This window comes from Chenopodium album, chromosome 23 (genome assembly GCF_948465745.1).
Source record: "Chenopodium album chromosome 23, dcCheAlbu1.1, whole genome shotgun sequence".
Taxonomy (NCBI): domain Eukaryota; kingdom Viridiplantae; phylum Streptophyta; class Magnoliopsida; order Caryophyllales; family Amaranthaceae; genus Chenopodium; species Chenopodium album.
In genome coordinates, this window is record NC_137856.1 from 39,832,285 (window position 1) to 39,847,496 (window position 15,212).

At 35.9% G+C, this 15,212-nt stretch overlaps 2 protein-coding genes across 3 annotated transcripts; both read right to left on the reverse strand.

The window, feature by feature from the left end:
• Positions 1-1,397: 1,397 nt before the first annotated feature.
• On the reverse strand, positions 1,398-4,814 carry LOC145607723 (serine carboxypeptidase-like 33). Of its 2 annotated transcripts, none has more exons than XM_081663318.1 (10): positions 4,317-4,814; positions 4,125-4,232; positions 3,796-3,888; positions 3,598-3,690; positions 3,396-3,484; positions 3,044-3,301; positions 2,624-2,790; positions 2,229-2,324; positions 1,817-1,922; positions 1,398-1,705 (listed from the first exon to the last, which is right to left on the reverse strand). In XM_081663318.1, the coding sequence occupies exons 1-10, from the start codon at positions 4,582-4,584 to the stop codon at positions 1,559-1,561; spliced, it is 1,425 nt and encodes a 474-aa protein (XP_081519444.1). In that variant the 5' UTR covers positions 4,585-4,814; the 3' UTR covers positions 1,398-1,558. The 2 variants fall into 2 exon arrangements, with proteins under 2 accessions (XP_081519444.1, XP_081519443.1); XM_081663317.1 differs by having other exon boundaries at positions 3,796-3,891; positions 4,317-4,811.
• Positions 4,815-6,590: 1,776 nt separating this feature from the next.
• LOC145607912 (beta-glucosidase-like SFR2, chloroplastic) lies at positions 6,591-14,997 on the reverse strand. Its single transcript, XM_081663508.1, has 10 exons — positions 14,604-14,997; positions 11,868-12,219; positions 11,583-11,721; positions 11,162-11,328; positions 8,417-8,638; positions 7,870-8,038; positions 7,545-7,778; positions 7,291-7,440; positions 7,052-7,181; positions 6,591-6,798 (listed from the first exon to the last, which is right to left on the reverse strand). Exons 1-10 carry the CDS (start codon positions 14,779-14,781, stop codon positions 6,602-6,604), a joined length of 1,938 nt encoding a protein of 645 aa, XP_081519634.1. The 5' UTR covers positions 14,782-14,997; the 3' UTR covers positions 6,591-6,601.
• Positions 14,998-15,212: the final 215 nt, after the last annotated feature.

A 15,212-nucleotide genomic window follows, 5' to 3' on the forward strand; every position in this document is an offset into this window, starting at 1 on the left:
CCTCCTCACTGCCACCCCTCACCTCCCCCCTCCCCCTGCCGGCGCCGGCGCCGCCGCGCGAACCCACCCCCTCCCTTTCCCCCACTAATCCCCCTTTCCCCGTTCTTGAGCTCCGACCCCCACCCCGAACGAAAACCACCCCCTTTCCCCTTCCCTCCACCGGATATCGGCCCCCCTCCCCTGATTCCCCCACCGAAATCGACCCCCTCCCCTACCCCTCCCCTTTTCGGCCGTCCCTAACCCTAAACCACCACCCCAAAACCACCCTAAACGAATTTTAGGGTTTCGGTGGTGTTGGTATGGGTTTTGGGGGTTACGGTGGCGGTGGTGGTCTGGGTTTGGGGGTGTTGGCTTTGCAATTTTGGGTGGGGAAAAGGGAGGGGGGAAGGTCGTCGGCGCCGGCCGCCGGAAGGGGGGAGGGGGAGGGTGGCAGATTAGGGGAGGGGTGGGTGGGGTTGCTGGTTTTTTTTTATTTTTTTATTTTTTTATATTTTTAAACTCTTTTTAATTTTTTTTTTTAATAAACTTAACGGAAATCCTAACGGATTCCGTTAAGTGGAAGTGATTTTCAACAAAGTCTGATTTAGGTGGTAGCAAAGTAAAAAAAAAATTTAAACATGTAGCAAATGTGAAGCGAGGCGTTTTAGGTGGTAGCAAATGTGAAAATTTCCTTCTTTTTATTTGGAGTACAATCTTAGTCCTAAGAGTGCATTTTTTTAGGACTTGATTAGAGTAGGTAAATGAATGACTTTACCAAAGTAGTCTACTTCACTTAGAGAGCAATAAATTATTTTAATTAATTTATCTGTTTACGTCATAAATACAAGAAAATGGAGAAAGTGTTTTTAGAAGATAAAATTATTAACGATAATATGATTGTTTTTGTTTATAGTAACTCTTATTTCTAGATTTGGAGTGACTTTTGATAGTGTTTAGATTTCAATGGTATTGTGTACAGAATATTATATTTCTATATTAGTCTTAATTTAGTCTTAATATCATTTTGAGCAGATGAGGGTAAAAAGGTGGGATTGTTTCCATATTTTGAAAAAGTGGAATTGTTTTGAGTAGAAATGCCAAAATAATCCCACTTTTACTTATACTTAATATAGTACTCCGTATTTAATTTACACGTATACCCACGTTATTTATATGTTTGTGTAATTAACTAATTATCAATATCTTATGATGAGAGAAATGCATTTGCTTTCAAAAATAAAAATAAAAAATAACATGCATTTAACAACGCTTGATCGTTAACCAAACTTGCTTGGTAGGGTATGGTATGGGGAAACCAACCTTGTGACAAGTTCAAGATCTACTATGCCATCTACACCCATTATTCAATTATTAAGATGAGCGTAGGAATACTTATTAACTTATATGTCTATGCAGTCGAGATAAATATGACCAGCATTTATAAGCGATCCTAAAAAAAAAGTGTATGTAACAACAATTGTGTAACAAAATATACGGCGAGTTCCTTATTGCTATTTGTTTTATTTTACGCCTTCTATAGACATGACATAACAATTGATAATTATGAAACACCCTAAGTTCATCTTTTTGCTGGAAGATCTTCTCCTGTTAAAAAAGAGTGAATCAAAGCAAGTGCTTCACTAGGCTTATTTAGAGGTACCAGATGACCTGCCCCTCGAACAGTCACCAATGTTAAACCTTCGTACTCCACTAATCTTCCTCCTACCTGCATTTACAGTTATAGTTGACATACCAGCGTTAGTCCCTTTTAATGTACTTATATATAGATTAATGAGTGCACCTTAACTTCTTGAGAGACGAGAAAAGATTAGTTTACCTGATGTTGATGGTACCAGGAACGCCAAGGTGTCTTGATTGGCAGCCCAAGTGACTCAACCCAGTACCTAGTTCCAATCACTGGGACTCTACCATCCACATCTCCACTGTTCCAAGTAACACTTTAATTAGTACCAAGTAAACTTTTGATGTCTGGTTCAATTTATGAATAAGCCTCGTTTTTTTTAGCTCAAATTACAGTTTTGATCTGCTCCTGTGACTCTGTGACATCGACAACTCTCCAAATTCACCAGTCATGTCTATAACTCTATTATAGTTAAGAATATGCAACTTCTAATTTCTGTGATCTACAAGGTGGTGGATGATGAAGCAGAGCATTCTCAAAAACTACATTCATGACCAAGTAACAAGAAAAACAAAAATTAACTTTATGCCATCAATCAGAGATATACCTGTAAACCCAGATCTTGAGACCACCTTGTATCAGCTTCTTGTAGAACGGCAGGACAGATTGAACTGTAACATTGTATGTATTCAGAATGTTGTCACTGAAAAAGGAAAACCGAGGTGGTAAATATAGTATACGCCGCCGAGCATCATATCTTATAGAAAAGGCTGGAAGAGGAAGTAGCTAACTTTGTTCGATTTCACTGTAAATTTTCAATTCTTGAATTTAACATTTCAACTGTATAGACAGGTTGTATGATTGGATCATGTTATAAACTCAAACTATGAAGATTGACTATAGAAATCTGGAAAATGGTTTTAATTCTGCAATCTAGTTAATGGTTTTCCTAAATAATCAAAACTCACAGCTCACGGTGACGACAACAATTAGTTAGCTTACTTGCAAACATTCCACTTGACACTAGTATTTGAAGTCCCTCTGTTAGTATTTGCATGAAGCGATGCTTGTACATCTGCCCTGTTGAAGTACGTTTCTGCATAATTGGAATAGCAAGGGTCATACCCCCCTGAATATATTCTTGGCCTCCTCAATCCATAATTTTCCTCCTGTAAAAAATGTACCCACAAACTATTTACGTAGCAATATAGTGTAGATGTTACCCAAATAAAGGTTTTGTATCTTCACCTTAGAAAAAATGTTTCGGGAAAAATAAGTTCAGAGGGCTGAAAATCTTCATAATATGCACAGGGAAAGATACTTTTTGCACCATGAAAAAGAAGATCTTGCTTATTGCTTAAATAATGATGCGATTGAATTCTATTCATAGTGATAAAAGGAAAACAAAAGGTGATGGCTTACCTTATTTGTATAATAAGCTTGTGATGAAGTGCTGTTCGAAAGACAAATTGGAGCATATATATTGTAAAAGTCGATTTCTTTGTATTTGCCATAAACCAAATTCATGGCAATCACACATTCCTTCGGCCAATATAAGGTCTTGAAATCACACACTTGTTTAGTCTTATTATACATATCATCAGTTATTACAGCGTGACTCCAAGCATATTCTAGCAGACCCTTTGAGTCATAAAAATCATCAGTTTCAGGGTTCCCTACCTGCATAGAAAATTAATTTAAAGCAATATCAAATTTCTGTGGATCGACGTTTTTAAGAATATCAATGTACATGGCAGTATGGAAGTGTACATACTAGGAAGCCTTTGAGATTAATCTTTAGGCTCTTAGTCTGATCCTTGTTCCTGTCCAAAATAAGCTCTGCCAATTGAGGAACATAGTGACCTATGAAAAGGGAAATATATTAGATGAGAGAAACTGGTAAAGTTTGGAATTTGGAGTTGCTACTGATTGTCCGTATACTGAAGCAATAACTTAAAATACATTATCTGAATTACCTGCATAACTTTCTCCGGCTAGGAAGAAGTCTCGGTTCTTGAACTGTGGGTATCTCCCAAGCCAATTTACCAAGAAACTGTATGCATCATCAGCTTTATACAAAACAATAAAGGTACGTTATCTGAGGCAATGACAACTTGATAAGTTCATACAAAGTTGCTGCGAAGATGAGTAATATCGATCCATGTAGAACTTACCTACAAATTCATCATCCAATTTGGTGAGGTCAGAGGATGTGTTGGTGTAAGAGAACCCTACTCCGACAGGGGACTCCACGAAGAGCAAATTTGCTTCTACAAAGATAGCATGATACAGAAAAGAAAAGTGGAAAAAAAAGTCAGCCTTAGGTGAAATCATCTCACACTTATTCAGCAACATATTAAAAAGAGTTGGCCTGAAAATTAACCAGGTACCCCTAAAGTCAGCCTGCTAGTCTCTCTATAAGTTATATTGTGATACAGCCCATACTCGAGATTTTGCTAATTACTACAAGAAATATTATGATAGTGAACGTGCTGATAATAACCTGTAATCCACGAAAAGTTATTGAAGAGCAAACCAACACCATTTTCATCAACTTTAAGAGGACCTAATTCCACAAGAGCGCCATATCCTACTGATGAGCAACCAGGTCCTACATAATGGAAAATAACTTTTAAGCACTGAAGCAAAAAAGAAAATAGTGTACAAACTTAAGTGAACGCGTTGATATACATACCTCCATTGAGCCAGAGTATGAGAGGTTTATCGGAAGGCTGTGAAAGAGCTTCAAAGAACCAGTAAAATAGGGCCCTGCCATTATTTTGGTTGACAGTGATGTAACCTGAGTACTGTGATATTGGTGGGTTTGATGGTTGACCTGGTAAATTTAGTATCTTGCTGTCATGTTCTTCAGACACAGCGGATGTTTCTGACGCTTTAATGAGTGTAAAATAGAATACTAGTAAGATGAGAAGAGAAGAGAATTTAGTAATGCTGCTCATCATAAGATCAAGATAACGCCGAAAAACAACCAATTCCTGTAGCCTACTTTCAGATATCAGTCAGTCTAATTGTGTCTGAGTATATAAAGAGCTGATGTAACACTTTTTTGAACACCAATCAATAACTATTCACAGAGGATGATCGTTGGCGCACCTCATCCATTCTATTATGGAGATCACAGGTCCACCTTGCTAAAAGTAAAGGTCAAAAGTATGGCAAGTTTTCAAGTATCTTCAACTTTTTATCAATTTTGACTAGCATTATGCTCTAGATTGAACTTTCCACAATATTACAGTGAATATTACAAGTTCTTTTGTAATATATTTCTTTCGGCTGGGGAGTAAAAGTGATACGGTGAATTAGGCGCAGGTGTGAAGAGCATGCTCACCTATTACATGCGAACATATCATGCATGCGTCAAGCTAGAATCACCATTCTAAATACTCCCGGATGCATAAAATAATTTACAAGTGGCGGACTAAGCAATGTTATTGTGTATCTTAATGCAGCACATTATCCCACTACCTCTTTGGCCACTTACCTTGGTAGCAAATTGATGATATGCTAAAAGCTAAATGTCCAAAGTTAGGTAAACAAGTGTTCAATACCACATTCGTTAGAACATGCGGAACAAACGCACGAGAAAACTATGGTAAACCACTTTTACTGAAGTGGGCATCATATGTGCAAAGACCAATATCACGAGATCAGTACTCAAGCAAAGTGCAAAGATATGGAGTTATCTGCCACACTCATAAAGAGACAGATAGAAGGGAATGAATGAATTAATTCACCATAGATAACTTCCGAACTCTTCTGGAATGTCGACATCAACAATAATGCAACTTCGGTCCACAATGGTATGTAGTGGAAGACTCCAATAGCGACAACCACTGAGCTTAGCATGATAGCAACCTAGCAACCTGAAACTGGAGCTTAAGCTTAGAAACTACTTTTCTTCATCAGCTCTAATTTGTCTTTTGGGGAGTTCTGCGGTTGGGGGAAATGACTTATAGTGTTGACTTGAATCCGAAATTTCATGATCAATAAAATGTACTCAGTAATTCAGTATGCATTAGATTAATAGATATTGAATAATGTACATTAAATATTTCTGTGTACATTAGAAGTATCTGAATACAAATTTCAGGAAACAACAGATCCAAATCAATATGAATTTGGATCTTATTGGACATACGAATTTTAAATATTGGAAGATTTACAAATTTGCATATCAATATGCACTTCAATTACACTGGCAGAGCGGCAAAGCTTTCTATCAGATAATATAAACATCAGAGAGAATCTCTAAGCATCACCTTGCTGTTTCAACTTTCAAGAAACAGGCCTTCTGCGGCAAGTAAAATTCGCTTCAGATCATTATCCATACATGATTAGGAAAGACAAGCAATATATCAATGCTTAATGTAATGAGGGATATGGCAGTCAGCTACTCTGGTCTGAACACATATATAATATCCAAACCAATAATGACATGCGATTTATCCAACCAATATATCCATCAACATGAAAAATTGAAGAGCACATACTACACCTAAAACCATAAAAACAATCATAAGAATTCTATCATAAATTTCATGGAGAAAGATACATATACATATATATATATATATATATATATATATATATATATATATATATATATATATATATATATATATATATATATATGCAAATAGAAACAATAAAATACCATGCAAATATGCATAAGACATAAACACCATCGTACCAATCATAATTCTCCTTAAAAGGCTAGCCATCTGCGCGCATCGCGCGCGTAAGAATCCCTAGTATATATATATATATATATATATATATATATATATATATATATAACAGGTCAGAAAAACAGAAAGGGCCTCAGGTATCATATACTTCAGAAGGCAATTGGCCTATCTTGATAAAATTATATACTTCATATTTACTTTACCTTTATTATTAGAAGAACGCTCCTTGACAGAAAACTTTGATAATGATTCTTATACCAGAAATTGCCCATCAGGCAGTTGAACCCAGAGGCAATAAGGCCAATTCAACATCATCATCTTCAAGTTCAGATTTCCTTCTGAGTTTGAGAGGTCGACAAATAAATCTGAGGAAGCGACTTAGTGGATCCTGTAGTCCTTCCATCTCATAGTGTCCAAAACGCCAATCTCGATCAGCGTAAGGGCGCCATACGGGTTCGTCAAGACCCCCTTTTAGAGATCGAAATTAGGAAATTAATGGCCAATTGGGATGTTATCCAACTAAGAAACTAGAATTACAATTATTTTATTGTGTCATGCTCCTACTATCTTACTAAACCAGGTCCTTTCAATCAGAAGAACAATAATCAATCTAGACAGCCATTCTTACCAATTTTAAAATTTATATCTAAAACAGAGAGTTAAATGAGAGCAAAAAATTCAGTCTTGGTTAGGAACAAGAACATGATCGTGCCACAGTTACCTGCGTACATTAAACCATGTTTGTCCATAGCTCGATAGAATGGCCTAGTCTTTTTTCCTTTAGCAGCTCTACGAAGTTCCCTCCATGCTTTCTCCCTGTCTTGACGTGAGACTATACCCGTTGTTGCCACCTGAAATGTACATGAGCAATGAAGGAAACCTCAGAATTGTATATGGCAACGCAGCTGCACATATCAAACTAAATTTGGATAGGAAAACAGAAAAAAGAACAATAATTACTTTGGAAAACAAATGGTAAGAAGGACGTGGGACCCGGGCTAGATTATTGGCACGATCAACCGCTACAAGTCCAAATTTAGGTCCATATCCATCTGCCCACTCCCAGTTGTCTGAAATTGTCCAGAAGAGATAACCGATAATAGGGATACCCTGCATAACAAAAGTGAAGATATGTGAGATTGAGAATTGGTTAAAATGGTAAAGAGCTAGATATACTCAAACGGAAATATACAGGGAAGGGTCACTATAAGCACCATAATCATGGCACCGTAAATGGCAAGTAAATGCTCCAGTATATATGGCCTTCTGATTATGTCAGTCTCGTCTGAGACCCCATTTTCAGTAATAATAAATGGTTTGTTTAAATGCTTGTATCTCTCATGGAACTGAAGAAGCATACGGAACAAGCCATCAGGATAGACTCCTCGTCCAGACTCACTATATTCATCCGTCTCTACTAGCTTTAATCCAGCACCACAGACAACTTCCTGACACGAGCACAGTAGATAACTGTAGAGATTAATTTGATCCTTTTGTAAGAAAATCTTTCAGACACAATTTACCAGGGTATACAACAACCTGCCCATAATAGTTTAACCCGATATAGTCCATCTTCTCAGATATACTGTCCATAAAAGGGTAAAGAGTCATGGAGTTGGCGAGTGTGACAGCAGCAACATCAAAGAGCCCATAGGGTCGCATAAATGAGACATGATGAGCAACGCCAACAAGTGGCTTTGATAATTTGCTGCAATAATAGTTTTATAGTTAATTAATACTGATAATTGCCGATTCAAAAAAAAAAAATACTGACAATTGCATCTAGAAGCTTGCTCCAATTGAAGGAAACTTTCAGTATCTTCAGAACCAGGATAACTTGTACAGACAACAGGACATGAATTTTAAACCACCACAAGACACAATATCTGAAAATTTAGGGACCTAGTACTGAAAGTAACAGTAATCTCTTGTAATGAAACAAGCCAGAATGTCCCTTAGCAAAAAGGAATATTTTCACAAAACACATTATGTGGCATATTTAGTCAGTGTTTATGAGAGAACTTGTTAGCAAAAGATCTTTGGCTTGATTTTCTCAGTTGCACTTAGAACTCTGCTGAAAAATAACCTGTTTTCATGGATGTAATCATATGCTTTTGAGTGTGCAATGGCAATCCAGTCCATGGTTTGATTAAACACACCAGTTGGTAGAGCAGAAGTTGCCACCTCCAACATGTCAGGATTGCCGCCAGGCCAAGCACCGGCACAGTATGTCAGCATGCAAAAGACATGAGGCTCATTAAACGTTACCCAATAGTCTACTACATCTGACACGCTATCAACAACAAGCCTGCAACATTAAACAATAGACCAAGTTATACTTGACATAGCAAGTGAAAGATAGTACGATACAAATGAAAATCTAGCATGACAGCTCCCACAGGAGTATCAAACTATCAGTATCAATAAACAAATTCAATGATGGATGCAGTTTACCTTGCATGCACATCAAACAAACATTATTGTTCTAAACATTATTTTGTGAAAGCATGATACTAAACATTATTACGTGGAAGCAAAAGCCTAATAAACAATCAAATGTTCAGAAAAAACAGATTACAAACCCACTTGGAGTCACGATTAAAAGTCCTCCTCACTACCTTAGCTCATCAAAGAAGCTAAATAAGTAATTGTATCACACAAGAAATCACTAATTAAAACATTCCCTGAGAAAATTTGTGTGTTCCACTCTACCACAAAGCAAGACACAACATCTTCTCCTTTGCCCATCCAAAGATCATACCCCCCCCCCCCCCCCCCCACACACACACACACACCCCGCACCCCCATCCCCACCCCCACAAAAAAAAAGTTGCAGCAGATCCAAATCAGTTTTTTTTAAAAAAAACCTCCTCCAAATATGAATCACCAAGACGTCAGTTCACAACAAAGGAAAAACTGTGAGCAGGACTCACTACAGGCACGCCACAAAATACACATATTCTGAAGATTAGCCATTGCTGGTCTTCTCCTCTAAAGCATATCATTTGTGTGTGATTCTACCCAACACCAAAATTCACATAAAAAATTTCACCTCAAGAAGAAATATAGCCCTCCAAATAAAAATTTCAACAGCAGAGATATGGTACCTCAGTGGTAAAGAAAATTAAACCCAAAAAAAGTCTACTAACATATTAAGTTTCTTCTTAACTGAGATGGCGACAGAGAAGATAGGGTACCTCACTGGAAAAGATAACCCATTTTTATAAATGTCTACTGACAGAAAGTATTAGTATGGCACAAAATTCTTTTATGTAATATGCTTCATGAAGATCGGCTCTGGAAAGATTATAACAATGAGTAAGTTCTTGTAGAAAGACAAAAATCAATGACACAGAAAGTTCAATCCACACATAAATGACAGCTTTTTGGAAAAGTACAAGACACCTGAGAACAATTCGTTACAGAAATAAATAGATCTCAGTGAGAGGGGATAGCTTTGGCACTATCAGCTCTTAATTAGTCAATGTTGGATCACATGGATAGTTCAAAGTTACAAACTATTGATCAAGATATTCAAAGTGATCTCTTCCAAAAAAAAAAAAAAAAAAAAAAAAAAAAAAAAAAAAAAAAAAAGTTATCTTTATCTTTTTGAAAATTTGGAAGGAAGCCTCAAATTTCAAGAATCTTACAGGGGCAACAGAGTAGGGGACTAAAAGGCAAGTATTAGCCAGACAACCACAGTTACTGTTATATTTATAAACAATCCTTTTTAGCATAACCATTTAATGTTATAATAAGAGATTAGACATGATCAGTAATACTCATCACTTCACAGTTAAAATAAAATTAAATTCTTGAGACAGGGAAACGAAAATAGCAAACAGCGACCCAAACATATGAAGGGTAATAAGATTTAACCAATACTTTGGATTAGGGAAAAATGGGCTATTCAAAGCAAGCCCCTTATTAAAGCTAAAAGAGAATTAAATTATTTTAGACACGTATATAGTCAATACAGATATTAACTAAAAAGCTAGAATAGGATAGAGAGATTCATCTGAGTAAGGACCAAAGACACTATAATACCCCCATGTTATACAACAATGTATGCTGTACCGGTTAAAGAAAACCCTGAAAAAAATACAATAGCTCAAATAAAAGCCCAAAAAAAAAAAAAAAAAAAAAAAAATTCTGCACACTAAAGACTACAGGCAATGAAAATCTCTGGTCTAAAAATTCCAACATTCTACTGTGAACACAACACCCAGAGAAGAGCCACATAACCCGATCACAATAGAACTGTTGCACCTTATGCCAACCAAAGCCTATATTATATTGGATGCTTGGTAGTCCTCCAGAATATATGTTAAACAAATCCACTCTATCCAAAGTGCCTCACAAAGCTTGCAACATAAGAAAGTCCAGGATCTCACAAAACTCTTGTCATTTAATCCACACACAAGGTCCCAACAAACTAAGTCTTTTCCCCTCCCCTCTCCTACCCTCTGTCTAGAAGAATCTCTCTTGACGTTTTCCAAAATATGGGTCCCAACAAAATTCTTGAAGACATTTTCACGCCGTATGGGTTCCCCTTACCTCAGCTGTTCCTCGACACAACTCATACAAGATTTTGAATTTCAAGGACATGGTACTTAATTACCCTGGAACCCTTCACTCATTTTTCACTGTCATTGATCCAAAAGTAGAAAGTTGACTCTTTAAATACAAGATCTAGGAAACAAAAAGTTCTCAAGGAAAATGTAGCAATAAAGCTATAAACATTATTTCTATTTAGATAAAAAAAAAAATCAAAAGAGAAAAAAGTGAGTGATTTGGCAGGTAAAATATCAATGGTGAATAGAAGGAAGACCTAGTAAAATGCATGAAGTAATCAACAGTTTTCTCCAGCTTCCACCCTCCATACTCTCCAGCCCACGGAGGAAGTGAATGGTGGAACAATGTCAGCATCACCTTCATTCCATATGACCGAACCCTATTGATGATCCACTTGTATCGCTCTAATGCTGCAAAATTTACCTAAAAGAAAAGTGATATACAAACGAGCACACATAAGAAAAGGGATGGTGCCATTAAGGGATCAAAAGGCTGAAGAAGCATATAGACAACATAGTGATTATATATATATTGGAATATCTATATAGGAATCATGATACATCATATTCCATGAGCTCCATTCTTCAGATGGTCTAACTAATAATTAGCATAAGATTACAGATATGAGACGTATGAATGCAGCAGAAAGACAAGACATATATTTGAACAGGACTTACAGCTTCATTAAGTTCACATGTTGGCTCCTTTGGCATGATTCTTGTCCAATCAACACCCATGCGAAAGACAGTGACACCAGTATTTTTGGCAAGCTTGAGCTCCGTATCAGGATCAGACCAAAACCTTAGTCTCTCCTCCCTGATACGAATTTCGAGCTATGTAAAACATTGTTCCAGATAATGCTAAGATTCTAATGTAAAGCTTGAGACCCTTAAAAAAAATCTATATGAACTCCAATACATGACATAAAAGAAATCAGTAGAAGTGTGGGTTTTCAAACTTACGGGCGTGGAACATTATGCCATGCAGCCACATTGTGGTTGCATTCACTGATTGGAGCCTGCTCTTCTTCTTCTTCTTCTTCTTCAACTACTTTCTCAAAACCTCTTATCATTGCTTCCATAGCTACCTTATAAGTTTTCTTTTTCTTCAGTCTATCCTTAGCTTCTGTAGGTAAAGCTGGTTGAGCCCCACCATCTCCTGCACCTGAAGCCAAAAGAGCATCAGCTGGTTGTTGTGCAGATTCAGTTTCGTCACAAAGCTTTTCTTCTGCAAATTGAAGCCAGGCATCATTGAGCTTATCCTCCACATGAGCAGGTGCTGTTGCCAGTCCAAAGAAGAACTCAGGTTCCCCATCTGGTAAAAAAAATCAAATATAAAAACTGTTAATAAGTTCCACAAAGAGCTTACATTTCATTCAGAAATGTAGGAAAAATTATACAGTTTTTGAAACAGAAATAGTCTAGACTCATAAATGTTCAGAATTTGATATCAAATAATCAAAATGATACTGGCATTCATAAAATACATGCAAATGTTGAAGTAATGCCTCAGTCCCTCAAACACATGGACCGTGTAGTCAGCTCATCAGTATACAGTTAGTCGGTCAGTACAAGTAAACCAGAACCAGGAGTCCAGGAGTTCAGTAAATGAGTATCTAAATCATAGAGTCTTTTATTTTAAGTTCTTTATTAAGGCCTATTGTATTATCCTAATGTAAATGAAGAAGAATATAGGCTCCTTTTCTGAGAAAATACCGGTGCCTTCTGGCCTCTTTTACAATCCCACATAATGAAACTTCTCTCTACCTAAGGGCATAGCTAGTACATATTGTTAATTAAACACGTACGGTCTTCGTAATTTGATTTTCTCAATTCACTTTAATTTATTGCATCTATCTACCAAACATACACATGCTTTATAGGTTCTATATCCACCAATGACATTTCAAATTACTTTCACTTAAGCAACTCCGGAACTCTCTATTTTAAAAAGGTTTTTAATTGAAGAACATGTTACGCGTCACTTAAGAATACCAATGCCTTATTCCCTTACATATGAAAGTATTTCTAAACTTGGAATAGTGTTACACTATTACTGTATTTTCTCCTTGTAAAAGTGCATACACACAATCTTATGGATTCTTATCACTCATGCAGCTTGAACTTTCAATTCCTTCAACAAGAAAGTCTAAGCAAATATCCAATATTGATCAATCACGCATATCACCAACTATAACCAACACACACACAATCAATCAATGAGTCATGCAGCTTGAAATCTTTGATCCCTAGATTAGAACGTCTAAATTAATCTCTAATATTGATTAATCATACACACAACCTCAACCACATAAGGTCAAAAATGCTCTATTAATAAGTCATTTGTCTAAATAATTTGAACACTTTCCTTTTTCGTCTGTCCTTAGTTTGAGTTTGGAAAGACCACGTTATTTTTTTGATACTTTAGGCAAGAAAACTTTATATAAGTGCCACATTGGATATTGTACGGGTCAAAATATTGACTCGGGTTTTGTTGACAATTAATTAAATGTAATTATTTTGGGTGAAATAAGTTAAATTAGCCCATTTTAATTACTACGTATTTAAATTAAATTGTTCATTGAATAGCAAAAACCTACTAAAATGGGTTAAGCTACATAAATGAGTCAAGATTACCAAGTCAAAAGACCAACTCCATTGTACATCAAACCCTAACCCTAGGAGTGCCTCACTCTATAAATAGAGCTCTCTCTATTTCATTTGAAGAAAGAGGAAACAAGAAGCCTATATTAGAACAGAGAAGACTCCTCAAAACTCTAAACTTTTCCAAAGAAATCCTCTCAAAACCTAAAAGAAGAACAACAAGCATGAAGGAATTCAAATCATCAACAACACCAGTTCAACTTCTACATCAAATAGTCATTTATCGAGATCAAGCCTCGTTGGCCTCCAATCAAGAACTCAAGTCAAAAGTCTACATCAATATAAGTCAAAGTTCAGCATTAAATCTCTGATCGAGATCAAGCATCGACGACTCTCGTTCGAGAATCAAGTCAATTTGTGAATTACGTCAAAATCAAAGTAGCAATCGAGGATCAGTACCCTAAATTCTCAATTTTCTCTTTCCACTACCAAATGATTAGGGCTTAGGGCCCAAAATACACCAAAATTTTTAATAGCAGAAAAAATGATATTGAGGTAATCTCTTATCACAACCACTTTCTAATAAGAGTAATAATTGACAAATCTCAACAACTTATCACTTAATAGTTAATACATGCATTGTACCAGAGAAGTGTTCGAACTATATATTAAGTATCTCACTAAAACTAACACTTCACAACCACGAACAAAAAACATCACAATTAAATCACTCAATATTTGCACCCAAAAAAAAAAAAAAAAATCACTCAATAAAACAGATTTAAAAGAAACAATTAAAATTACTCAAGAAACAAAATTTATAACAACACAACAAAACTGATCAAATAAATGAATAAAAACCAATTAATTTTAGAAAATAAATTAAATTAACAACGATATATAATTGACAAATCTCAACAACTCGTCACTTAATAAATTAAGTACAATAAAATCAATAAAACAAAATTCAAAAGCAACAATCAAAATTAATCAAGAAACAAAGTTTATAACAACAGAAAAAAACTGAATTAAATAAATGAATAACAACAATAAGTCAGAAAACTAATTGAATAATAAAAAATTAAAAAAAAAAACCTGAAGGATTAACATTGAAAAGAGCAAGTTCATCAGCATTCTCATCAATAGGAGAATCAAAAGGGCGAAGACTCTTCTTGCGAAACCGAGAGAAAGAGAAAGCATTCGCTGCAAATGTCAATGAAACCAATACTCCCGCAAGCTTCGTCGCCGTTACTATCAATTCAACTACTGCCATTGGAAGAAGAATCAGTGATATGCAAGGTTTATCAACAAGAAAATGTTGCTATTTTTGGAAGGGATTTTAATGGGATTGTTTATATTTGGAAGGATTCAATGATTCATAACTCCATATACAATGTTTGAAATTCTGGTATAAAGGGAAAGGGGATTTTCAGAATTTTAGTGGACATAACGATGCCATACTAGTTTCTAGATATGGCCATTTCGGAGACATTATGGGTCAATCTACTAGGGAGTTTTGGAGGCTATATTAACGGAGGGTTGAGAGAGATTTAGAAGTATCTAGCAGGATTAGATTGGTCATTTCATACGGGATTTGAATTTTGCCATTTAGATTCAGTGATACAAAATACACTCTCAGTGGTACAAAATATAATTTTAGTGGTATTTAAAAAAAGGTTCAAATGTCTAATTAGGCTGTCAAAT

What these genes read in the sequence shown, in the direction of transcription:
- LOC145607723 (XM_081663317.1), bottom strand. Translation starts at nt 4,584, where the DNA reads ATGATGAGCAGCATTACTAAATTCTCTTCTCTTCTCATCTTACTAGTA. An exon ending in AGCCGGAGAAAGTTATGCAG is followed by an intron (nt 3,485 to 3,597) that starts GTAATTCAGATA and finishes CCCTTTTCATAG; the next exon opens with GTCACTATGTTCCTCAATTG. An exon ending in CTCAAGATCTGGGTTTACAG is followed by an intron (nt 1,923 to 2,228) that starts GTATATCTCTGA and finishes TACTTGGAACAG; the next exon opens with TGGAGATGTGGATGGTAGAG.
- LOC145607912 (XM_081663508.1), bottom strand. Translation starts at nt 14,781, where the DNA reads ATGGCAGTAGTTGAATTGATAGTAACGGCGACGAAGCTTGCGGGAGTA. An exon ending in TGGCATAATGTTCCACGCCC is followed by an intron (nt 11,722 to 11,867) that starts GTAAGTTTGAAA and finishes AATTCGTATCAG; the next exon opens with GGAGGAGAGACTAAGGTTTT. An exon ending in GATTACATCCATGAAAACAG is followed by an intron (nt 8,039 to 8,416) that starts GTTATTTTTCAG and finishes CTATTATTGCAG; the next exon opens with CAAATTATCAAAGCCACTTG.